The sequence below is a fragment of the Arvicanthis niloticus genome, chromosome 5 (assembly GCF_011762505.2).
Source record: "Arvicanthis niloticus isolate mArvNil1 chromosome 5, mArvNil1.pat.X, whole genome shotgun sequence".
In the NCBI taxonomy this organism is placed as follows: domain Eukaryota; kingdom Metazoa; phylum Chordata; class Mammalia; order Rodentia; family Muridae; genus Arvicanthis; species Arvicanthis niloticus.
Genome location: NC_047662.1, coordinates 92,339,116 through 92,366,497, shown reverse-complemented (window position 1 = coordinate 92,366,497; position 27,382 = coordinate 92,339,116). Strand labels below are relative to the sequence as shown.

Sequence of the window (27,382 nt, the reverse complement as noted above, 5' to 3'; positions counted from 1 at the left end):
ATAAACAGCTACTTTTTGGAGGTTGTCTATATCCATATTTAATGTACATAAAATTTACTTTCTTTTTCCTGAAAAGAAAGTAAATTAACTTTATTAAGCATTTACTAATTACTGATGTATACTGGAGATTGTTGAATGCAGTGAGCTAAGTCTTTCATACTGGTAGATGTGGCAGTCATACCCTAAATAGCAGTTGTGGAATTACTGTGAAATTTAAACAAGACAAGTTCTAGAATGTGATGATGAGACCAAGCTGAATTACTGTTACTCTCTCTCTTTTTGAGATCGTCAAATGTCATTTAATGAACTTCTTTTAGAGTTTTGTCAAGAATTCATACCAAAATGCACATGTCTTTACCTTTTAGTATCTCCTGTTCTTATTGGAAAGACAAATAATAACTTCTAAGTGTGCTCAATTTGGGAACATGATCAGGAAAGAAAATGCATTGTATACATATTGGAAAAATGGAGTTAGATGAGAACTGAGATACTTAGTACAATGCAGGTCAGGAGGCTTATGCATAATTAATTAACTAGTTAGTGAAGTACCTGAGTTGTCCTAACCCAAATCAGTAGTCCTTTTGACTGTGTCATATCTACTATTATTCCATTTTGGGTGTGCCGTTAGTTATACAGAATAGTGTAAATTAATAGACTAATTTATTATTTTGGTACAAAGTGTTTCTGTATCTTTAAAGCTTTTGAAACGCTTCCTTTTTAGGTGGTTATTGGTGGCAGAAATAAATACTTAATCAATGGAGTGAATGCCAACAACACCAGAGTCCAGGATCTATTTTGTTCTGTGGGCCTGAACGTGAACAACCCTCACTTTCTCATCATGCAGGTATCTTGTTGGCATCATTTTGTGTCTTTCAGACTAGTTTTATGACCTGTTACCTTCAGTTTATTACATAAGAGAACTGTGGAATTTTTCTTTATATCTGTTTTCTATTTCCATTTTTATTTGTATTTTCTGAATTTTTGCTATTGCGTGTTTTGTTTGCAGATTTTTCTTTTTAAGTGAAGCCAATATGTACTGAGTTAGGAGGAAAAAGTCATGTGCCAGACTTCTATAGTTGACAAAGTCACGCACCACCTGTAACCCGGAAAAAAAGTGAGGAGGAAAGATTTTTCCTTATAGTTTCCAATTGTTGCTCATTGTTGAGCAGCTCTACTGCTGTGTGCCCGAGGTGAGGCTGAAGCCCCACAGTGGGACAGCATGACAGAGGAAAGCTGCCCACGGGAGAGAGTGAGACAGATGTGCCTTGAAAACCCAGTTCTCCAGTGACACTGCCACATTCCCTAGTTTCTGCTTTCTGACATCCCAATGATTAATGCAATTAATAAATGCATCAGTCATTAGACTATTGATTAGGTCAGTGTTCTCATGATCCAGTCATGTCCCTACAGCCTCACCTCTGTATGTTTCATTGAGGATGATGACTTTGACTCATGAATACTTGATATCAAAACCATGGAATTCTTATCTTATTTTCAGTGATCCGTTTTAAAGCATTTTAATATTTCAAGAATAAACTGAAAACTGTTCTTCCAAGACTTAAGCAGATGTAAAGTAATATACTGCTAATAAATAAATAAAACACAGTGTTATTTTATCTGGTTCATCTAACCCTGAAGAGAAGTAAAACAGGAGTCAAAGCCAGGGTCTTGTTGGGAACCATGTGTTTGTCCACTTTAGGTTGCTATAAGGAACAGCACAGACTAGGTGCTTTCTAAACAACAAAATTTTTTGTTTATTTGATTTTGTCAGTTCATGGCTATTGTTGCAGACAATGAACATGACACAGGTGTATCAAGGGGAAAAGAATAAGAAGTATGGCTGAACTCACTTTTTATTATGTGTTTAGTCAACAGCAAACTACTCTGTATCATTAATCTCCTCACTAAGCAGCTGTCACTAAGTCTCTCTCAGCATTGTCCCATTGTTGATTAAGTCCCTAACATGAATTATGAGGGACATAGCCAAACTAACTACAATAAAAATATATTCACTGTAGTCTGACTTTAAAGCTAACAGCTTACTTTCAGGCTACTCTGAATTGTGACTTGTAATCTGAGGCCTGAGTAGATTGGTTTTGGAAATGAATGTAGTAGTTGATTTCCTGCCACTGAGCAAAATACAATTTCACTGACCTGGAATCAGGTGATCTGTTTTCTGAAGCTATATTTGCAGGGTTTAAAAAAAAAAAAATCAAGAAATACTTAATAAGCCCACATATTTTAAAATCTCTTCTATGTTTTTATTACTGATTAAAATGTCCTGAGACAAACTTGTGGAATTTGTATCATTATCCTTTGTATCATTTAATAACTTAATTTGTATCACACCAATGAGTAACAGCCACTTCCACTTAAACATTGAATGTCCAACTTAGATGACATTTTCTATAGCTCATTGTAGTTATATTAAATTTGCTGTTTTCTTTTTAGGGCAGAATTACGAAAGTATTAAATATGAAACCACCAGAGGTAAGTGTACTGAGAGTGATTAGAAAATAGCTTCACATTTAGTACTGTGTCCATAGTTAAAAGATCTTGACTGTAGATAGCAGCCTAGCTAGCTAGTATTCTTTCTATGTTGGAATGAATTGCTAAAGAAAAAACAGGTAGAAAACCAATACATATGAAGTTACTTTCTTTTCTAGAATACATTACATGAAACAAAGAACTTTCGAGTACCTTGAAAGTAGTTGACATGATCAAGTGAATTTTCTATTTTTACTCTTGTTATTGAAAATAGCTAAAGAGAGTGTAATTGACCTTATTATTGTATTTAAGTAAGGTCAAGTTTATTTACACTCAGGTACTACCTTAATGAGAAATTGTTAGTTTACAGCTTGGCTAACATGTACAAATTATAATGGATTCAGGGGGAAAAAAATCTTCTAGAGCAGTGGTTCTCAACCTGTGGGCAGCAACCCCCTTTTGGTGGTCAGATGACCCTTTCACAGGGGTTACATATCAGATACCCTGCATATCAGGTATTTATGTTATTATTCATAATAGTAGCAACATTATAGTTATGAAATAGCAATGAAAATAATTTTATGGTTGTGGGTCACCACAAATGAGGAACTGTATTAAGGGGTCATAGCATTAGGAAGGTTGAGAAAACTGTCTAGAGATTGGGGTTGAAGAATAGAAGCTGTTTTAAAAGGTGCTGGCATGCATTTGCATTGCTTTGTTTAGTCATTAGAGATGGTATAAGACACTCTGTAGAGAAATGGAAGTATAGAGAAAGTTACTTCTTATAAGTCTTAATGCATGTACCATAGTCAGTAAGCAAATATGTCATGCTTCCACCTTGGAATAAAATACTGAAGTCCAATGTAAAACAGTTTTAAGAGCAAACTTTAAAAATAGAAGCTGAATGGGGCTACTTTCTTTTTTGTTGCCTTTTATTAGACTTCTGTTTGAAAGAAAATAAGAATTAGCAGCTTCAGTTTTAGAGATAAACAGTGGTAAATTAGTGTAGCAGGCTTGATTCAGGAACAAGACTGAAGCTATAAATATTAAATGTCATGGTCATATATATTTTAATCTGGTTAACTTTTATTGTATGGTATATGTTATATAGTAAAGTTTTGTTGAGGTCAATGTATTGATATAATTTATGTTAAATTCCAGTGAGACAATGCTTTGAATTCTTAATACAATTGTTATTCCAGATATTATCAATGATTGAAGAAGCTGCTGGAACCAGGATGTATGAGTACAAAAAATAGCTGCCCAGAAAACTATAGAAAAAAAGGAAGCTAAGCTGAAAGAAATAAAAACGGTAATTAAAAAACATGAAGCAGTTTGGAAGAAGAATCTTGCATTTGGAGTTTTATGCTGTAAATCAAGAAAATGTTTCTCTTCTCAATTGTTTTCTGTGTCTTAAGAAAATGGATGCTTAGATGTGTTTTGTGTTGGTACCTGATGTACTGAAAATACTGGCTTTCTTTTGTATTCTAGATTCTGGAAGAAGAGATTACTCCAACAATTCAAAAATTAAAAGAGGTATACACTATATCTTTGATATATAGTTGGAATTATTGTCAGAATTGGTGACAGATCCTATGTTATACAAGAACTGATGAAGTATTTACCATTTCTTGGGAGTTTTTCTGTGATATGAAATGCATTGAAATTACTGCTCTCTAATCAGCCTTCTTGTTGCAGTGGATATGTATTTCTTCTGTCAAATCATAATGATACTAGAGAATCATCTTCATAACCTTAGAAATGTTAATGACAGATTATAATACTTTATTGAAGAGTCGCAAATCCAGTTTTACTGGATACTTAGTATTGACTAGAACATTTTAAAAGCTAGAACTCAACATTGATCCTTGTCAGAGTGAATTCCTAGTATAATAGTAGCTATCACAGTAATTATCACAGTTCATGTGCAACATTTTATGGTAGGATTGGGTTTTCTATATATGTAACCACAGTTTATGTACAACATTTGATGGTAGGATTGGGTTTTCTATATAATATTTGCAAGCCCAGGCATCTTAAAACTTGGCAATATTGGAATGTTTGTAAAACATTTTTTTCCCACTTAGACTTACTAACTGTTCTTTAAAATTGGTATTCCTTAACTCTTTATAGTGTAGGTAATTTGGAAAGGCTGAAAAACTGGCAAATTTTAAGTTAGAAGTTTAAGCCTGGCCTTCAGATCCCTTTTTTGTCATATTCTTTCAAAATCTGTGGCAGGGAGAGGCAGTGAAGCTACTGTGAAGTTTTCTTCATCTGCAGCTTACAGAGTTTAGTTGCTATGTTGCTCTGTGGGTCCTTATGTGAATCAGCTTTACTAATGTGGTTGTTGTACTCAGAAGTTCTGTAGGTATCATAGTAACGCCACTGCCAGTATGTTTAATAATGTGTCCTGGTGGCTGTGTGCACTTTGTAGACTGCTACCACCAATATGTGAACCATGGAACACATTTCCTTGTTAAATAGACTGCTTGATCATATTTTATACACACACACACACACACACACACACAAACACAAAGGCATTATAGAATTCTATGCAGATGGCATCATGTTGTCTTAAAAGCTAGAGTTCTGAGGTTACAATTTCTAAGTTTTAAATAACATCCTTAATGACAAAAAACTATCAGATCATATAAAGAGATAATGACCTAAGTTTGCTAGAGTGAGGTTCTCCCTAAATTTGTTTTAAAAGTTGAATTTGAATCACTCTTTATTGTGACTTTTCTTTCAGGAAAGATCTTCTTACTTGGAGTACCAAAAAGTAATGCGAGAGATAGAGCATCTGAGTCGTTTATATATTGCCTATCAGTTTTTGCTGGCTGAAGATACCAAGGAACGCTCAGCTGAGGAGCTAAAGGAAATGCAGGATAAAATATTAAAGCTTCAAGAAGTGCTGTCAGAGAATGAAAAAAAATAAAGGCTCTCAATTGTGAAATAGAAGAGTTGGAGAAAAGAAAAGATAAGGTCAGAACAAACAAATTAGATAAACACTCTGGAAAAACTACTGTAACTTCAGGATTCACTGAGCAATGTTTTACACATTGTTTTGTTAGTCAAAAAAGTAATGATATAGCATGTAAAAAGTAAGCACATCATAAAAACCACAGAAGAGAACTGTAACATGGTATGATAAAGTGATATGAATTATGTGTGTTGATTATAGGAAACTGGAGGCATACTCCGATCTTTAGAGGATGCTTTTGCAGAAGCTCAGCGAGTTAATACTAAATCTCAAAGTGCATTTGACCTCAAGAAGAAAAACCTAGCTAGTGAACAAGACAAGCGCAAAAAGCTAGAAAAAAACATGGCTGAGGTAAGCAAATAAGATTTACTTCCAGTAATGATCATTTGTCTATATTGTTCATATTTAATGTCAGCTGCGGGGTAAGTTTAGTTGTTTGAGTCAGGAATACAAAATTGAAAAAAAATAATTAAAAAAAAAATCTCTGCCTTTTTGGTCCAGTTGGGGAAATGCTGAAGTAAGTAAACAGATAGTTATTGTACAGTGATACTGATGTGGATAAGAAAATAAAGTGGGAATAAAGAAGAGATATAAGGAAGTTGTGCCCATAAGTGTTCTGAAGGCCAAGTGAGATCCTGATTATAGTACAGAAAAATACATGAGTGAGTCTGAATGATTCTTCCTTATTGAGGCTAGGTTCTACCTTCCTAGCACACACTACTCAGACACCCCTTATAGTTGGGGATGATCTTGAACTTCTGATCTCCTGACTGTACCTCCCAAATGCTAGGATTACAGGGCTACACTGTCATGCCTAGTTCATGCTAGGCAGAACTCCACCAGCAAAGCTGCATCTGCTAACCCTTATCCCCCCTCCTCATTTTGTTTATATTTTTTAAGGCCCCTACTTTGTACTCTAGTCTGTTCTGGAATTCTCTGTGTACTGAACACCAATGTGATTCTCATACATTAGCCTTGCCAGTGAATAAAAATAATTCTTAAGGTATATTTTCTTGAAAAGAAAAGGATAGACATAATGACTGACTGGTAATACAGGAGAATTTGGAGGGGCTTGGTTTTACTTGGAATAATTAATAAAATGTACTAAATAATAAAATAGACACTGGTAGTAAAAATCCAGTAGTGATGGACAGAGTAACTCAGACTTCTATCCCAACACTCAAGAGGCTGAAGTACCAGTTTGAGGTTAGCTTTGGTTTCAGTGAGACACTGTCTTTAAAAAAAGAGAGGAAAAGAAACATTCATGATTTAGAAACTGATGGAAGAAGGTGGGAATAGGATAGACGTGAGTATAAACTTTGAGAAGGTATCCTATCCAAGGGCTGGTAAAGGTAAATAGAAGTTAAGTGTGTAATCTCAAAGGTGGTGTTTGTGACAGAGCACATGAGTGTCTGAAGGATGCTCCCATTGGGTGATTGAAAGTAGACATGCTTTAAAGTCAGGAAAACAAAATATTTTTTCACACTGTCCTATCAGATACTGTTGTTATAGGTAAAATAATTATAAATACAAGCAATGGAAAGATTTTAAATAAAATGTCAAAGCATGTTCATGTTTTAATAGTTCTGTTTGTGGTACTCAGCAGCAGAAATCTATTGATATTATGTTTGTTTGTTGTTTAAATTGGGTTTATTAAGGCTTAAATATGTGGTTCTCTGCCTTGCTTTTGGCTCATTTTCCCCTATTTTTGCTTGGTCCTTTAGCTTCAACACAGGGTTACAAGATTGTTCCATTTACTTTCTTTCTTTTTGGTTTCCTTTTCTGTATCCTTTATCTTGATCTGTAAGTGTTTGCATGCCCCAGGCTAGTGATTAGAATCTCCATCTTCTATTTATACTTGTTTCTATACTCCTCTATCTCTAAATACAGTCAATTTTATGCTTTCAAACTGAAGCTAGGGCCCCGCTCAGAACAGAAGCACTGAACCTCACTGCAGTCATCTTACGATCTGATGTCATCATCTTAATTTTCTCCCTAAGAAAGCCCTGAAAAGTGAATTCATTTCTTTTTTGTCCTTTGTCTTGACATAGGAATAGGAATAATAGGAATAACAGGAATAATAGTCAGTGACTACTGTCTTAGTGTCTTTTCCTGTTGCTCTTTATAGACTATCTTGAGAAACAACCTGAAGGAGAAAGTGCTGAAGGGTTGAATTGGCTGCTCACATTGCACTCAGTCATGAAGCAAATCATGATGAATGCTTGTGCTCACCTCACTTTCTGGTTCAGAATACCAGCCCAGGGAATGGTGCCACCCTCAGTGGGTGGACATTCCTACCTCAGTTAACCTAGTCAAGATGCAGGCACATCCAGAGACTATCTGTCAGGTGACTGATTTTCATCAGGTTGATAATTGAGATGAAAAATCAAGCAAGGTTGGATCTACAGTATTCCTTTATCAAAGAGATACCTTAGCTGGGTGATAAAAATCTTTCTTAGCCTTTCCCTATCTTTCTTTCCCTATCTTTCTTCTAGATAGTCTGTTTTTCTGTGTATTATTTCCCTACCAGATGGCTCAGGGCCTGCCAGCCTACTTCTTAATAATTCTAACACTTGAGATGAGAAATTACATGTTTCCCCAAAATTTGATCTTAGGCTGAACTCCCACCCCCATCAGATGTGTGTAGCAAGCTCATTAACATTTGGAGAGAGTAACCGAATTCAAATTTACTATGTCTTCCTCCCTGAATTGTCAGGCCATGTATCTATGTCCACAAACTGAGACACGTCTGTTCTGTACTGTGAATCAGGGGTTAAGGCCATTTTGGCTTTTTCAGTAAACCAAATTGGATCCCTGGTGTTATGAAGCATTCTTATTCACTGCACTGGTTACCAGACTGGCTAAATCAACATCACTCAGCAAGTTATAAGAATCAGATCTATAGCTTACATGTAGATGGTAATTATATAGAAGCCTGGGTTGCATTGTGGACTATTTCTATATGACCTTGGAAAGTTGCCATGAGTGAATGGAGTCACCTACAGCTGAGGGATACCAGGAAGCATTCTGATCAGCGATCACTGGAGTGAAATGGGATGTACCTATAGTGATGTTAAAGACTGTGTTAAAGCATTACAGGATATTATATTTCTGAGGAGGAGAGGGGATTAGAACACAGGCTTAGGAAGTTACATTGCCAACACATTCTGCAGTTACTTTTAAGAACTGCGTCTAAACAGGAGCAATGAACTAGGTCAATCAAAGCCATCTGAGGAATAGTCTTTTAGTTATATTTTTATTTTCCAACTACTTAATATTTTTACCTGAGGGACTAACAAAGTATGTAAATTTAACACATATACTATGGGAAGCCATAAATTTTCCCCACTAGTGCTGAATTTTCCACATTAGTTAGTGGCACCACTATTCTCCTTGTTATTTAGGCCGGAAAGCTTAGAGTTGTTTGTGAGCTCACATCCGTCACTACAAGCTCATTTGAACTATTACCTCCCATTAGGGCTTTGCAGTACTGGCTTAGTAGTTGCCCGGCCTTGACTCTAGCCATTCTATAGTTTGTTCTCTGTAGAGAATAAAATGTAAGTTTGTTTATATCACAATTTATTTCACAGTCAATGTTGATTAAATTAATGTTGATCATAGCCTCCTGTGTGCTTTGTACTATGACTTCTGGCTCCTTTTATATTCTTGCTCTAAGTGCTCCAGCCACAGTTCCTCAAAGCCCTGTCACCAAGAACATGCTGACGCTTTTTATGCTCAGTCTTCAGCCACAGTTCTCAAATGTCTTGTCATCCAGGTTTCCCTTTATTCCTAAAATGGTGCCTTCCACTACTTGCTGTCTCCTGACCCTGATATATTTTAACATGTTTTCTACTGTAGAATACAGACTCTCTGCACATACAGTTTTAACCTATTTAATATCTTGGGACAGTATCTAGTGTATAGTAAACTAGTAAATATTAGATGAATCTCAATCAAGTGGTTCAAAATACCTGGCCACCTTCATGTAAATAAGAATTTTTTTCCTCTAATAGTTGGTATCTATTCTCATATCAGATACCTGATAAATATTACTTAAAAGGTGTTAAGTATTAGCAGTGTAATGCTTTGTCTGTAATGCTTAAACCTTAATGCTACCTTATAAAAAATATTTCTATGTATTCTTCATCCGAAAACATTTAAGTGTGACATAAGGAGACTATCATTTTACTTTCATAGATTTCAGAACTAGTTTTTTTAAGTTTTCTTAAGAGATTTCTTTAAATATATGATAACTTTATCCCGTTTTCTCTTTGATTTTACTATCCCATTTGGAATGAAAATACTGAGTTTTACAGGTGTAACATCCCCAAAACAGCCTGTTTCAAAGTAAGAATTCAGTATTTAAAGTTAGGATGATTAAATTACTTTTTTTTACTATGCCCCCTCAAAATTATGAAACGTAATAACAGTAAGTTGAAAATTGTTTTCTAAAATACCCTTTCACTTTGACATTCTTCCTAAAGGACTCTAAAGCATTAGCAGCAAAGGAAAAAGAAGTTAAAAAGATAACAGATGGACTGCATGGCCTTCAAGAAGCAAGTAATAAAGATGCCGAGGCTTTGACTGCTGCACAGCAGCACTTCAATGCTGTTTCTGCTGGCTTGTCCAGTAATGAAGATGGAGCAGAAGCAACTCTGGCTGGTCAGATGATAGTCTGTAAAAACGATATCAGCAAAGCTCAAACTGAGGCCAAGCAGGTAATTACAGATACTAAGCATGGTGTGGTAGCTGCTGCTGTATGTAAACCCTAATCTCTGATATATATTAGTTCATTGTTGTATATTGGTAATGATGACTGTCAAGAGCTATAATGCAATAAGTCCTTTGCTCAGCCTGTAGCAGTGCTTGTGACTGCATGTGTATATATGCTTTTATGCAGTAAAGGGCCAACTTTAAAATATTTACATGGAAACATTTATATGTTTATTAATTAATCCTAATCACTTAAAATGTATTTTCAACTTCAGAATTGATAAGCATAGAGTTTGTAAAAACTCAGTACTGCAAAAGCTTTAAATTACTGTTTTTAATTAACTTACTTTGAAGAAATTGGGAAAAACTAATCATTAACCATTCAGTTATAGGGCAGGGATACCTTGAGGATAAAAGTATGGCTTTAAGAAGCAGTGTTCACTTGTATAAATTCATAAGAGTAAAAATTGTCACCTTTGGACATGAGATTTGTGGCATTGAATTTCTGTCAGCTTAGCTTTCCTTTTCTGTATTGTCTTGTTTTTCTCATCACTCAATGCAACTTCTTTGCTGTGGAGCGATGGGATTCACAAAGACAGGCGAATAAAGTTTAAAAAGGCATGAGATGAAAAGAGAATAAAAATAGTGATATGCCGCTGTCTGGTGTCTGGATAACTAGCTTCTAGAGTCATTCTATCAGGAAATTTCTCAACTTTGTTAATATGTCACACTTTGTGCTAAAGGCTGGCTATTAATACAGAATAAAGTACTAATTCATTCATATTAATATTTTTAAGACAAAATGCAGACAAATGACTACTTTTTTAAACATCAGTCTAGGATACTATGCAATTACGTTTTCAATTCCCATGTCTCTTCATTAAATCAATTTGAATCTTGGTTTACTTAACTACCACGATTGTTACATTTATCCGTCACAGGCCCAGATGAAGTTGAAGCATGCCCAACAAGAACTAAAGACTAAACAAGCAGAAGTTAGGAAGATGGACAGTGGCTACAAGAAGGATCAAGAAGCTTTTGAAGCTGTGAAAAAAGCTAAAGAAAAAATTGAAACTGAAATGCAGAAGCTAAATTACGAAGGTTCGTCTTAAATGTCCTTAAGGTCCAATCTTTAGGAGGTTTTTATGTATAGAAACTAAAAAAGGAAGTGAATAAGCATTATTTTACCTATTCATTAGAGACGTATTTGTAAATGCAGCCATAAAAGTATCTAAAATAATCCTGTAAATTTTTGATAATATCTTATTTAATCACTTGAATGCTTAAAACTGGCATTTGTCTCTTTTCACTTAGTAGGCATTAATTTTATATGTTGTTTCTTGGATTGAAAATTATATGATTTTGATGTTGGAAACATGACCATTTGATACTTGATAGGAATTTTATGGTAAACAACCTTTTATTTAATACTAGCTAGAAGTTTACATTTTACAGTCTTCTTTGAGTACTTGATAGAGGTGGAAGCTCTTCTTTTTTTAAGTGGTAATGTCTTTCAGACCTGGTTTCAAACTACTAATGATTTATTCTTCAGAAAACAAAGAGGAAAGCCTTTTGGAAAAGCACAGGCAGCTGTCTCGTGACATCAGTAATCTAAAAGGAACATATGAAGCTCTCTTGGCCAAATTTCCTAATCTTCGATTTGCATACAAGTAAGAGATTTAAACCTCACAAGTTAAACAGGACTAGCACTGTACATTTTTATGTAAGCTGAAAAGCAGTATGAAAACTTTTCACAAAAAGATTTTTAAGTTGTGTTTTTTCTTAAATATTAATTGATTAATTGAAATATATGAAATGTTGGGTGGCAGGTTCTTCTGAAAATAACAGATACTAGTATCCTTAATTTTAAATCAAACAGGGTAATTGATTTAGTCTCAGTTCATACTACCTTCAAAGTTATTCTGCCATTACTCTTGAATTTTCTGATTTGTTTTACTACATAGGACTCTTAAGACATTCATTTTTCATCTGTCTTCAGTAGCAGTATTGAACATTGAATCCTGGGTATCAGGCATGTGAGGGAAGTACCTAACTACTGACCTACCACTACTGCTTTGTTAGGGCAGACTTAGCAGAGTTATGTGTTAGATTAGAACACCAGAGTTGTTCCATTACATGGAAAATTTGCAGAAAGGGACTGGAGAGATGGCTCAGTGGTTAAGAGCACACACTGCTTGCCCTTTCAGAGGACCCAAGTTCAGTTTTCATCATCTACATCGGGTGGCTTACCCTAAGTCCAACTCTTGGGGACCCAACACCCAACACCCTCTTGTTGGCCTCCATAAGAAACTGCACTCACATGCATTTACCCCACACAGGACACCTGCATGTACATAATTAAAGGTAAACAATAAACCTGTGTTAATTTACTGAAATATTTTAGTTGCAATTCAGAAAATAGCTGACATTTTCTAACTATTCTAATTTATTTGTTAGGAGCTCTTTACTAGGGTAGTACAGTATTTATCTAACATTAATTTTGGTAACTTCTCTATTTTTAGGGACCCAGAGAAGAACTGGAATCGAAATTGTGTGAAAGGACTTGTAGCTTCTCTGATAAGTGTGAAAGATAATTCTGCAGCCACAGCTCTGGAATTGGTGGCTGGTGAACGACTCTACAATGTTGTAGTAGACACAGAGGTATGTGAGTTTTAATTAAAGAAAATTTAAAATTAATATTCTGCCTCAAAAATCATATGACGCTAGAAGAATTCTGTGCTTTTGTTGCTCTCCAAGCCACTTAATCTCCTTAGTTAAATTTTTTTTTACAAATTTAATTCTAATTTATTTTCTGTTTTGCTGTGCAAATTTATATTTACTTAAATTTGAAAAATAATCTGCCAGTTTTTTATTACCATAACATTGGACTTATTTACATTTTTTCAGTTTTCACTGTTCTTGTTCATGTAAATTAACCTCACCACATGTTTGTGTGTACACACAGAAGCCAGAAGAAGGCATCCTACATAAACATTATATTTCCCTTTTCTGATTTCAAACTTGTACCCCTTTACCTGCTTCTATGTACTTGTTCCTCCCTCCTTGTCATGTCTTACCTTCTGTTCTCTCTCCATCAGTTTTTTCTTGTAAGATTCTGTATGTAGACTGCATTGTGCAGTATTTTTTCTGACTTACATCACGTAGCAAGATACCTTTCAAGTTCATTTATATGCCCACAAAACATTTATTTTGTGTACTTTTAAAATCTACATAGACAAAAACACACCACAGATACATTTGATGATGTATTCCTAAACTTGTATGCATTCCATTTTAATGTTTGTAATCATCATTATTTTTTTTTTCTTACAATTTTATATGCGTGTTTTAGGTTACTGGTAAGAAGCTACTAGAAAAGGGGGAATTGAAACGTCGATACACAATAATTCCTCTCAATAAGATTTCAGCCAGATGTATTGCTCCTGAAACTCTGAGGGTCGCTCAGGATCTTGTAAGTCTTATTTTATCTTCATTAAATGTTATCTCTTTCTTTTAGCTTTAGCAAATAGTAATTTTAAGGGATATACTCATGGAATTCTGGTAAACTGGAAAGATAGCCCCTATTGTAGTGTATGTGCTAGTAAGAAAATAGATGTGTACAAGAAATACATTTTTATTTTACCATACATTTTTATTTATAAAAAGATTTATTTTTATTATTGTTTGTGTTATTTAAGGATATGTATGAATATATGCTGTATGCTCTTGTCCTTGGATGCCCTAGAGCTGGGGTTACAAGCTGTCTGACTGGGTCCTAAAAACTGAACTGTCCTAGAAGAACAACCAGTGTTCTTAACAGCCTTCTCTCCAGCGCCCCCCTTGGGTGTTGAATGCTGATTAAAAATGTGAAGCTGGGCTGGAGGGATGGCTCAGCAGTTAAGACAACTGACTGTTCTTCCAGAGGATCCACGTTCCATTCCCAGTACCCACATGGCAGCTCACAACTGTCTGTAACTAACTTCTGGGAGTTTAACACCCTCATACAGACATAACATACAGGAAAATACCAATTCACATAAAAAGAAATCATTTTAAAGAAGAAGCCAATGATGTTTTCAACAAAATTATCTTATTGAGCAGCTTTGTAAAGGGTTTTGAGTTCAAAAGTTATGTGAAACCCAAAAATAGCATTAGTAGTTAAGACACTGAGCAGATAGTCAGTGTCTTTAGTATTATTGAGAAAATAGCAATCAAAATAATTTCAAAATGCCCTTGTAGTTAAAGTGGTTTTTGTTTGCTTGTTTTAGTTCGTGTGGTTTAGTGAGTTGGAATTTTAAACACCAGCAAGAACACTTTGTCCTAGAGTTTGTAGCCAGATCTGTTAATGGTGTCTGCTGGCTCAGAAGGTTTCAGCATGGTGCTGCCATTGTTGTTTTGCTGTTGTCATAATTATGCTTAGTTTTTCTAAGAACATGGGAAAGTTGGCCATTGTAAGCACAGTTCACAAAGGCTGTTATTACAGTGAAGATAGGGCTTTGCCTATTCTTTTTATCCTTTCCATTAGTCATTGCGTTTATTTCTTGTTTTTCAAAGTGGCTACTGTAGTTCATTTGAATAAAAAAGCATTCACTGAAACAAATTACTAATAATTGAAACCAAACATTCTGTAGCTATGCTGATATAGAGATTAGTGTACTTTAATTAACAGTTGTATTTGTATAGCCCATTTAGATGTGCAAACTTAGTATCGCCTTCTTGACAGTGCTTTGTGTTTTGTTGTGTTTTTTATTTGTTTGATTTTTGTTTTTTTTCCCCCCAATACAAGGTTTTTCTGTGTAGCCCTGGCTATTTTGGAACTCATTTTGTAGACCAGGCTGGCCTCAAACTCAAAGATTCACCTGCCTTTGCCTTCCAAGTGCTGGAATTAAAGGGGTTAGGTACCACCACCCTGGTGCTTAGTATTTAAACTATTTTAGTTGATAATAGGTCTTTCAGTGTTAAAACTATATTTTAAATAAAAAAAATATTACTAGGTATTTATATAATTTAAATATATATTGTTGCAGTTCTTACTAGTTTATATTTCAAAGAAAGTAGTGTGTCCTGTGATACATCTTTTGTTTCCCTGTAGGTTGGTCCTAACAATGTTCATGTAGCTCTTTCCTTGGTTAACTACAAACCAGAACTTCAGAAAGCAATGGAATTTGTCTTTGGAACAACATTTGTTTGTAACAATATGGATAATGCCAAAAAAGTGGCCTTTGATAAAAGGATAATGACCAGAACTGTAACACTTGGGGGTGATGTATTTGATCCTCATGGAACATTGAGTGGAGGTATGTTGTGTATCCACGTGTGTTAACAATTTGATGGTAAATAGTTTGTAGAACTACAATAGAAAAACCTCTAAAACGGTTTTTTTCTCTATTTTCCAGTTGTTTTTTAAAGTATAGAATAGTGCCAAAGCCCTCAAGTGGCTTATCATCCACTATCATGGATCAACTCAGGAGCTCATTCCTCTAAAGTCTATTCCTCTTTGTTCTTAGACTAGTCCAGGTCACTGGGATAGTGTCTTAGGGTTTTACTGCTATGAAGAGACACTATGATCAAGGCAACTCTTAATAGGCCAACATTTAATTGGGGCTGGCTTACGGGTTTAGAGGTTCAATCCAATTATCATCAAGGCGGGAACATGGCAGCATCCAGACAGACATAGTGCAGGAGCTGAGAGTTCTACATCTTCATCTGAAGGCTGCTAAGAGAATACTGGCTTCTAGGCAGCTAGGACTAGGGTCTTAAAGCCCACACCCACAGTGACACACCTACTCCAACAAGGCCATATTCATTCCAACAAGGCCATAGCTCCTAATAGTACTACTTCCTGGACCAAGCATATACAAACCTTCACAGGTACTGATGGGAATTGGAGCATGCTTATACATACTTTCTACTCAGTTACAGTCACAAAGGTTAATTTTTACTTTGTAAGTTCTTAGCCTAACTACCCATTTTCTCAAGAAATTGAATAACTCACTTTCTAGTGTGCTGTTACCCATGTTGAATCTTAAAGTGGTGCCTTAATGAATTGAAAACAATGATTATCCTCTAATACTCTGGCCTAATAATAGAATAACAATGAATAATATTTATTCTGTACCAGGAAATACTGAAGACAGTGTTGTCTTGAGTACAGTATCCACTAGCCACATGTGATTCTTCACAATTGATAAAATGAGAGTAATTTTTTTACATGTGCTAGCTACTTTTCAGTATCCTAAAACTGGTAATTAGATAATAATTGTATAGTGAATTTTATAAAGCCCCTTTCTATGAGTCTTATGAATACATAAATAATCCTTATAATAACTTTAAGATAGGAATATAATAGAATATTTATCAGAATATAATATCAGAATATAATCAGAATATCTCTGATATTCAGTTGCAGAAATTAAAAACCACTAGTTAAGTAATTTAGTAATTTGCACAAGTTTGGAGTTGGAATCCCAGGCTGTAGCTTGTATTTTTAACCTAATTTAATATCTTTTAACATGTTCATTTGTAAGAATTGCTGTTATTTATGTATATGATAGTACGTGTGTGTTTATGTATGTGGTTGCCATCAGAAACCAGAATCTGGCATCAGATCTCCTGGAGCGTGTAGTTACTTGTGAGCCCCCTAAGTCGGGTGCTAAGAATTAAACTCTGGTCATGTGAATGAGCAGGAAACACTCTTAGCTACTGAGCCATTTCTCCAGCCCAAGACTTAGTATCTTTGTAGGTCAGTTGTATTGATTAAATGATCAAGTATCACACTCCTAAAACATTATCAAATGAGTATTGTCTGTATGGAAGATAATAATGTAAAGCAGAAGAAATTCTTAAGAGTTTATTGTTTCAGATGTGCTTGGAGTTTCTGTGTAAGCAGTGGCATATAATGATACTGTATTTTATTAGTTCTGATGGCATCATTAACATTAGCAGCCTTCCATCCAAGCTACAGAGCTTCCTTGTTTGCACAAGTATTTCAAGCTGTCACTGCTAGATGAGTATCTTTGCTCCTATAGTACGTGAAAGCAGTAGATTCTGATGGTTTTACTGCATTCTGAGAGCCGAGGCCAAGTTATGAGGTGGTAACATAATAGCTCTGCTAGCTTGAACTAGTTTATTTTATTTATTTATATTATGTCTACTACAGGTCATTTGGCTCTGCTCCCTGTTATCATACTGTAACTTATTCTGAAGAATTCTTTTCAGCATGTGTTCCTTAAGTCAAATGGTAAATTATATACTAATGTTCAAGGGTTAGGGTTCTTTCATTGGACAGAACAGATCATGGCCAAGTTCAATGTCTGGAGTGAAAACTTTAGCAAGATAGATCCAGTAGATAAAGCATTGGTTATTTTGAGTCAATAAACTACCACATCTACCAAGAATTGTCTTTTGTCAGCTATGTATTACGGCTTGCGTATTGGAATAGATATCTTAACGTTGTAAGTTTACTGTAGGATTCACTGTTTCATCTGTTCTAGTATCATTCTTTGAGAAAACAGTGTTTAATAAGGATGTGGTAACTTAGGATCTAAAGCCTCTGTTAATTTGCTTCAATTCAGGTGCTAGGTCCCAGGCAGCTTCTATTTTAACCAAGTTTCAAGAACTCAAAGATGTTCAAGATGAGCTGAGGACCAAGGAGAATGAACTGCACACGCTAGAAGAGGAATTAGCGGGCCTTAAAAATGTTGCTGAAAAGTAAGAGTCTATATTGGATTAAGCTATACACATTCTGCATGATAGAAAATTATTGGAAATTGACTATTTGATTTTATTTTTAAGTTTAGAATAAATTTTGAGTCTAATTTTTTTTTACCCACTTTTTTTTTTCCTGATTTATCTTTGTTATAAAGTTACCAGGGTCTAATTAAGTAAATACAAAAAAAATTCCTTTCTTGAAAAAGTATGTGGTGTTGGTGACCAGCTGGGTTTGGTGGGGCATGCTTTGATATACTGACCTACTCCAGAGGACACACTCAGTGCAGTTGTCAGCCCTAAGTGAGCAGTATTGTGGCTGTCCTTCAAATACTGAAATCATTGTGCTGCCTGAGGAACAGACAGACCAACCAGTTCATGCCAGAAAGTAAGCAGCAAAGTTATTTTATTTATTTATTTTATTTTTATTTAACATACCATGTAGCAGGGTTTCTTTGGTGGTTCTGCCCAGCTTTCTGCCTACAAAATCCTCGTCTTCATCTCCGTCATCAATTTGACTGTGAACTCTATAATTTCATTTTTAATGACTGAATATAATCCTGTTGTGTATATGCATCACACAGGTGAACATCTAAGTTGTTTTTACCATTTTGCTGTTGTGATTAAAACGTGAATGGTAGAATCTGAGTATGTGTAGGTGCAGGTTTGTTTTTTTTTTTTTTGAGAAAGTTTTTTTTTAGGTGCAGGAGATTAGTTATTCTTTAGACTTGCTTATTGGCTAGTTATAGCACTGAGGTAAAAGAAACTAATTTTGAAAATTTAAAAATATAAGGACCAGCAAAAGCTTTATATATTGTATCAGGACATGGGTATAGTTTTCTTTAAACTTTCTGTGTTTCACAAATGTTTAGTGACTTGGAAAAAAAAAGTGCTGTTTTATTTACTGTTAAGCAGTTAGGTTTTTTAAATCATTTAATTATTTATTTGGACCAGCTTCTTACTCTGATGTTTACACATTAGATAAGCTAGTAAATTACTTTCCTAAGCTTCAATTTCTTTTTATTAAAGATACATAAGTTTCTGTGGAGTCCAGATTCTGTGTTCTAGGATTGGGAGCATTTTTTCTTTCTTTTTTTTTCTTTTCTATTTTATTTTGTTTGTTTGTTTGTTTGGTTTTTCAAGACAGGGTTTCTCTGTGTAGCCCTGGCTGTCCTGGAACTCACTCTGTAGACCAGGCTGGCCTCGAACTCAGAAATTTGCCTGCCTCTGCCTCCCAAGTGCTGGGATTAAAGGCGTGTACCACCACCGTCCGGCTCTTTTTTTTTTTTTTTTCTTTTTTTTTTTCTCTTTACTTTTTTTTTTTTTGGATATTATATTTACATTTCAGATTTTCCCCCTACCACCTAGGAACCTTTTATTTCAACCCCCCTCCTCCTGCTTCTATGAGGATGTGCCCCCACCTACACTCCACTCCCACCTCCCCACCCTCAAATTCCTCCACACTCGGCATCTAGCCTTCTTGGGACCAAGGATCTCCTCTCCCACCTATGCCAGACAAGGCCATCCTCCCCTACACATACAGCTGGAGCCATGGGTCCCTCCCTATGTGCTCCCTGGCTGGCGATTTAGACCCTGGGGAGCTCTGGTTGGCTGGTATTGTTGCTCTCTTCATGGAGCCACCAACTCTTTCAGCTCCTTCAGTCTTCTAACTTCTCCATTGGGAACTCTTGATCAGATTAATGGTTAGCTGTGCCCATCTGCCTCTGGATATGTCAGACTCTGGTAGACTTCTAAGGAGACAACTATATCAGGCTCTGGTCAGCATGCACTTCCTGACATCCATATCAGCATCTATCTTTGGTGACTGCACATGGGATGGATACCAAGGTGGAATGGTCTCCAGATGGCCCCTCCTTGAGTTTCTGTCCCACACCTTGTCTCCATATTTGCTCCCTTGAGTATTTTGTTACTACTCCTAAGTAGGACTGAGGCATCCACACTTGGTCTTCCTTCTTCATGAGCTTCATGTGGTCTGTTAGTTGAATCTTGGCTATTTTGAGCTTTTGGGCTAATATCCGTTTATCAGTGAGTAAATACCATGTGTGTTCTTTTGTGATTGGGTTACCTCACTCGGGATGATATTTTCTAGTTCCATCCATTTACCTAAGAATTTCTTGAATTCGTTATTTTTAATAGCTGAGTAAGAATACTCAAGATAGTGTTTATTTTTAGGTCAATCCTTTCTTCTCAGAGCTTATGAATTTCTAGTGTTGTGAATTTGTATGAACTTGAAGTTTCACTGCAACTTAGTTTGCTAAATACTTTGCAAAGAGATGAGGAACCAGAACATGAGTAGAAGTAGAGCATTTCTAAAAAAGTTTATTACAGGTGCTTATGGTGAATCCCATGACTTCTTAAACTATTGGTTTCACTATAAAAAATGGGTAACATTATTATCACTGACATTTGAAAGTGGGAATTAATAAGTTAGGTAGCCAGATTTAGGCAATTTTACATATATTGTTTATGCATTTTTATGTATTGTTTGTATATTATAAATTAGCATTAACTTTTTTTTAGTAAATAGTGGTTGTATAGATACAGGTATATTAATGCATTTACATAAACTTCATTTACTCAGAGATCACTTCTAGTGCTTTGTAAAATTAAGGGTTGTTTGAAAATAGTTGTTTGGTGTTCTGATCATTTACAGTTTACCTTAAGTGATAGCTTTCCACGGCAACCACTGTCATCACATTCTGTTTATATTATGTGAGGTTATTTTATTTGTATTGCTCAGGTAAGAGCCTCACATTTAAATGCATGTCTCAGACACCAAGGATATTTATAAACTTGTCTTTTCGAGGTATCGCCAACTGAAACAGCAGTGGGAGATGAAGACAGAGGAGGGAGACTTATTGCAAACTAAACTTCAGCAAAGCTCTTATCATAAGCAACAAGAAGAATTAGATGCCCTTAAAAAAACCATTGGTAAGATGAAACCCACTGTGCCTAATCTCTGTGCTGCTCTCATTTGTTTTAAACTCAGAAGATTTGATGCTCAGAACACACATGGGTGTTTTTTCTGTAGGATAGAATCAAGCATGGGACACTTGGGTCTTAGGTTGTGATCATCCTCATTTTTATTATGCATTGCCAAAATTGTCTTTTTTAAAAAAATAAACTAATATTCACTAACATCAGTATGGAAAAGATCTCATTTCTAGATGTTTTAGGATTCTCTAATCTTACCGTTGTTAGCAGGTGACATGAGTAAGGAAGTATTGGAGTATTGAGTATTTAATTTGCACTTTGTTCATCATTTAAGTTTGGGATACTTTTTGTATGCTTGTCGGATCTTTGGGTTTCTATTCTTGTAAGTTTCCTATTTGCACATTTTTTCTGTAGGTGATTTGTTTTCTCTCATTGTTTACATACAAAATGTTCAGTAAATGCATTTTATAGCTACTTTTGTGTTGCTACTTTATTTGGCAATGTGAACCTGGAAGAGTGGATCCTAAAATTGAGATGAACTGAAGTCTCATGCAATAACCAACTTTATTCAGAGCAGCAGACAGTTTATACCCTGAGGGTATTCTTGAAGGTTAAGCAAGGTCATGTGAACAAAAGTCACTTGAGTTTGGGCTGCATATAATTAGGAGGGCAGGGTCACATTAGTTTAAGCTGTATGCTATCAGGCCAGTTCTTACTTGGAAACATTCTGAATAATAATGATAAGATGATGGGTAATCTGTAAGGTAGGAAGTGTAATTCAGTAGTCCAGCATAGGCTTTATTAGTGCAAGGTTGAGTTGTATCCTTATCAATTTAAAAATAAAAACACAACTCTGCCTCCCCAAATACAAACTAATCTCTTAGAGGAAATAACTTCAGAGATCTTCAGATAATTCAAATACCACTTTTAATAGGATTTATGTTTCATTATGCCAGTTCCAAAACATAGCTAAATGATTTCAAATACTCAAACTCTAGCTTTTAATTTTTCAAAACATTTCTTAAATTGATTTAATATATAAGGTTTTGTCTGTGTTATTAAGTTAGCCATGTTTAATTACCTTGTAATTCAGAGGAAAGTGAGGAGACATTAAAAAACACAAAAGAAATTCAAAAGAAAGCTGAAGAAAAGTATGAAGCATTGGAGAATAAAATGAAAAATGCAGAAGCCGAAAGAGAGAAAGAACTAAAGGATGCTCAGAAAAAACTGGATTGTGCCAAAACAAAGGCAGATGCATCTAGCAAGAAAATGAAAGAAAAACAACAGGTAAGACTTTACTTAGCAATCTCTTATTAAAATCGGTGTAGAACAGAAGGTGATGATATGTCAGGAGCTGACCACTCATCAGTGTTGATTCCAAAACTTAAGCAAGATATATAAGTTGTAAATTATGTATCTTACAAGCCAGGCACTGTTCTGTAAATGCTGCATTTGAGTCAAGCACATCAGGAGCAAATCATGATGATGTGTGTGTCTTTGATCAGAGGATTAACAGATTGATGTTCCTGTTTATCATTACCTTGTGGATATGAACTGTTGGATACTGAAGTTCAGTGTGCCATATTATCAAGGCGTCATAAAATTGTAGACTGATCTTTAATACTTCTTACATAGCAGCAGAGCTGTTATTTGAATGTATTTATGTCTCCAAAGACTACACTCTGAATTTTACAAACTCTGCCCAGCTCAAAATTCTTTCATTACATAGCTTCACAAAAATTTTCCAGTGAACTAAAAATCTATATTGGGAAACAAAATCAAGATACAAAGGCTTTTTGCATACTGAAAAATTTTGTCACTAAAACTCACTACTTCGTATGATACGTAGAATTTTATAACTTTTCTATAGTATAATTACAGATAAATGAAATAATTATACAATTTTCTAAACTCAAAATTTAGAGGATTTTAAAAGGAATTAGCTTCTGTTTTCTTTTTCTTCTGAGATAACAGCTTGGTTTGTTGGTAGTTTAATACTAAACAGTCATACTTAAATGAGAATAATGTTAATTTTTATCTCTGTATGAAGCTAAATTACTTGCCAGCAGTTAACCTTAAATGTGTGTTTTCGTAGGAGGTTGAAGCTATCACTCTGGAGCTGGAGGAGCTCAAAAGAGAGCATGCCTCTAATGAACAGCAGCTTGATGCTGTGAATGAAGCCATTAAAGCCTACGAAGGTCAGATTGAAATAATGGCAGCCGAGGTGGCTAAAAATAAGGTAAGATTTGTTACCAAATTGGAGAAATTTAAAATCATTCATAGAAAGGTTTCTGTTTGAGTTTAAGAAACACACTGAAGTAGATTGTCCTTTGTGGTTAGAAACTTATTAGGAGTCTGATTATTAACTTCACAGATGGAGGCATGTTGTGCATGTACATGGGGTGGGGCTCTGAGAGTCCAAGCCCCGGGGCTATAGATCCACTGCATGATCGGTAGATAGCTCCGGGGAGAGTTTGGGTCCCTTCTTTGATTTCAGAGAAAGGGAAGAGGTCCCTTGTCAAGTGGTTGCTGAGTATTTTTACAGAATTGTCTTTCAGGTGAGCTATGGGTCTTAGGCTGGCCAAAATTGGGGACTGGGGTTAGGTAGGGAGCTCGTAGTATAAGGAAGAAAGGCAGGTATCTTGTTACTGACTTACAGGAAGTAGAGAGAAGAAGTTATGGTGTACCCATTATCAGTGAGGGATGTGTCAGGGTTGCACTCTTTCTCTCACAGTTTTATAACCTGAGCCTGTAAGTCTCTTAAGAAAGTGAGAATTATATCCCTGCTATTGTCCTGGAATTGGTCACCTGGGGAGTCTGTTACAGTTTCAGATTCAGAAGTTCTTGGTGTGGTGTTGCCATATTCTGCACAGCAGCTTTGATGCTATGGGTGGGCCTGGCCCCTAGCCCAAAATTTAATGCTCATCTACTTATGAAATGTTGAATTAACATAATTGATTTAGTGCTTTAAGTCTTTTTGTTTATGATCAGAGCATGAGGCGAAATGGGGATTCTAGAAAGTTATAAAATCACAGGAAATTTTCATTCTGAGTCTACTCAAGTAAATCCATATAGTGAACAGAGTTTAAAGAAAAAAAATTAACTGAGTGAAAGGATTGATCACCAGAGGTAAAGAGAATTAATTCTATGGTACATAAGAACAACAAAAAGAAGTAGGTATTACCCCCAGGACTGAAGTGACTGATCCACAGATACAGCCTTGGAGTCCCACTTTACTCACAAGGCTGAGGACCAGATCTAACTGCAGAGTCCTGACTAATTTGGCAATGATTTGGGTTTGCTAAAAAAAAAAAAAAAAAAGCTGTCCACAGAAAGGTTGTGTGTGTGGCTACTGAGAAACAAATTTCTATGAGCACTGGTCTTTGGGTGATATCCAGCCTGGAAGCATGTAAAGCCCTATGCTAGGATGTGCATGGTAATGTTCCCTGTACTTGGTAAGCCTACCTTTTAGACAAGCAACACTGAGACCAGCAAGTACAGTTCTGCCTTCCTCCAGTGTCTCTATAGTGATGCAACACTGTAAAGCAGCAATAGTGTTGCAACTGAGAAGGGAGAAATGGACAGTTCTCAGAAGTTGGGCTATGAACACTAAGATTCACACTCTTTAGTTCTCAGACCTGTTTTAATCATTTTAAATTGTTGTTTGTAATATTCCTACTTTTGCATCTGTAGTCTAACCTTCATTTTTCAAGTATTTGGGTTTTTAGCTGAGATGCTGTTCTTGAGTTTTGTGTTAACTAAATACACATACTATTTACAGAGGTCCTCCATCCACATAGGAACTTTACAGTAAAAGCATATATAGCAAACTTTATAGTAAAGAGCATTTTACCTTCGCCAGGTACTTCCGTTGTTTCCTGTTATCTTTTCTCTTGAATGCTTGCTTTTTTAAATTTTTTTTTATTTTACATCCCAATTACAGTCCTCTTCTCTTCCCAGTCCCACCCATACAAATCACTCCCTCCAATGCTCCCTCCCCTTCTCTGAAGAGAAGGGAATCCCTCTTGTACCACCCCACCCTGAAACATCTAGTCCCAGCAGGACTAGACACATCCTCTCCCACTGAGGCCCAACCAGGCAGTCGAGGAAGGGGATCCGATGGCAGGGAGCAGAGACTGAGACAGCCCCCACTCCACTTGTTAGAGACCCACATGAAGACCAATTAGCGCATTCGCCACAAATGTGTAAGGGATCTAGGTCCGCCCCTACATGCTCCCTGGTTAGTGGTCTAGGCTCTGTGAGCCCCCATGGTCCTAGTTTAGTTGACTGTGTAGGTCTCCTTCACTTGTATCCCTGATTCTTCCACAAGACTCCCCAAACTCCTCCTGATGTTTGGTGCTGGGACTCTGTATCTGCCTTCGTCTGCTGCCGTATGAAGCTTCTCAGGAGACAGTTCCTGACTGCAAACATAGCAGAGTATCATTAATAGTGTCAGGTTGACTCTTACATGGGATGGGTCTTGATTTGAAGCAGTCAGTGGTTGGCTGTTCCTATCCATAGTCTCTGCTCCATCTTTATCCCTATGCATCTTGGAGGTAAGACAAAAAAATTTGGGTTGAAGATTTCGTGAGTGGATTGATGGCACCCTCCGTCCTGGAAGTCTTTTGCCTACAAGAGGTGGCCACTTTAGTTTTCATACCCCTTCTTGTAGGAATCTCAGCTTGAGTCACCCCCATAGGCTCCCTGTATCCTCTCCCTGTCCCAGGAGAGCTAGTCACTGGAGATGTTCATCAATGGTTTCCATGAGAATGATTGCTTCTTCATGTAGCCTATGGTATTTTAGGAAGTGTTTGCTTCGCTTTTGACATTATTTCTGATTACATTTCATTTTGCTAACACATTATTATATACTACATTACATACTATATATAGTTACATACTACATAGTACCAGAATAGCAATTTTAACTACTCCTTTTCTGACTAAGAATTTATAATTTGTCTCAACTTTATAGTTAATGTTAATTAGATGTTTTGCAGTTTCTGCTCAATTTTGCTTTCTTGCCTCCAAGGTAAATTTTAATTTTTGTTGTTCTAGTTTCCATTATTTTAAATTTTTTTCATCTTAATTTCTTCCTCTTATACTATGCTCTATCAACATCATAATCATTTTTCTTTTACTAGGAGATTGTAAGACAGATGAGTTAGTTTTTAAAGGTTGTTCAGTCAAGCTTTACCTTACAAATTATTTCCTTTTGCTGATAGAGCAGATAAGCGCACTCCCTGGGAGCTAAGGAAAGAAATTCACTTCCTCCTAACTAATTGGCTTGAGACAAACAAGGTTAAAACTCCATTTCTGCTCAGTCTGAAGTGATGGGGCTCACGTGTCTTTTCTCCCAGTGCAGAAAACAGTGGCAGCTGTGTCTGCAGTGCTCCTTTCCAGGCTCAGCACGATCTTTATAAGCCTGCCTCTGTCGCAGGGACTTCGAGTTGATAAGACTGTGTCTATTAGTTCCCCTTTCATATATCAATTTTACTCTTTGACTTTTTTCTTCAAAGGGTTTTAAGAGCTAAATATCTTTAGATTTTGAAATGAGTCTTGAAATTTTTTCCTTGTGCAGAAGACCATTAATGAACACAGCTAGGCAATATAAAGAAATGAAACCTCTCTAAGCACATGTAACAGTCTGAGGTGTAGAACACTGTTGCTCGGAATTCTGTTCCTTCCCTAATGCACCCCTCCCCATCTAAATTATTGACGCTTAAGGAAGTCATTTCTTAGAGTCTTTTTGCAGATCATTGTACTTACTACAATTGTAAAGTATTGTCTTACTTTTCTTCCCCCACCTCTGTAAGTATGTAATGAGCTAGGGTTTTTCTCCTTTTGTCTCATGTAAACATTGTCCTGTGAGTTTGTGATCTTATCTTTACTACAAGGACATTCAAAATCCAGGATAAAGCAAAAGGGCTTGAGGGAGTTGATAGGAAATCACACCTGTAATTAGTCTTTTGAAACTTAGGTAGCCTCCACTTAGTTGGAGCAGGAGGCCCTGAAAGTCAAGGTAAGACATTTTTCTTTGCAACTAGTCTCTTGGTTTCAACAAAAAGGGTTCTCTCTTTATTTTTCTTTTGACTCTTTTATTTTCAAATCAAATGCTGTGATTCTGTATCATCATACTCTTAACACCTTACACCTACAAAATGGAAATTTCCTAAATTAGGACATCTTATCTTGAGCCTCTTATCTTTGCCCTTCCTTTGCCCTTCCTCCTGTTCTTTGGAGATCTCTCAGTTTATCTTCTTGTTAACTGCTCACTCAGCAGAGACCTAGCAGGTCAGCTTTTGTAGTCCCTCCCCCTATACTATATGTAGTAAAATGTCTTATTTATAGTGTGGAATGTCTATCAGCCCAGCTCTTTTAGTAGTAATCTGACTCATTTTATTTATTCTGGGTTTAAAATGTGAAGGGTTATAAAACCATTACATCTAGTCATATTGACACACTTTCCAAAAGTCTGTCAGACATACTTGGAGCAGAATTAAAATACTTACTTATTACTTTACTTATATTCATTAA

The 27,382-nt window shown here is 35.9% G+C and overlaps 1 protein-coding gene across 1 annotated transcript in view; it reads left to right on the top strand.

Annotated features, from left to right (window-relative positions):
• Smc2 (structural maintenance of chromosomes 2) overlaps positions 1-27,382 on the top strand; it is a 44,803-nt gene that overhangs the window by 4,518 nt on the left and 12,903 nt on the right. The window contains 18 exon segments of the mRNA XM_034502727.2: positions 722-844; positions 2,452-2,490; positions 3,690-3,741; positions 3,744-3,799; positions 3,979-4,023; positions 5,240-5,420; positions 5,423-5,472; positions 5,672-5,821; positions 9,955-10,188; positions 11,125-11,284; positions 11,736-11,853; positions 12,706-12,844; positions 13,536-13,655; positions 15,276-15,480; positions 17,758-17,893; positions 20,718-20,842; positions 21,939-22,132; positions 22,941-23,084. Of these exon segments, the coding sequence (XP_034358618.1) occupies positions 722-844; positions 2,452-2,490; positions 3,690-3,741; positions 3,744-3,799; positions 3,979-4,023; positions 5,240-5,420; positions 5,423-5,472; positions 5,672-5,821; positions 9,955-10,188; positions 11,125-11,284; positions 11,736-11,853; positions 12,706-12,844; positions 13,536-13,655; positions 15,276-15,480; positions 17,758-17,893; positions 20,718-20,842; positions 21,939-22,132; positions 22,941-23,084 (2,271 nt within the window).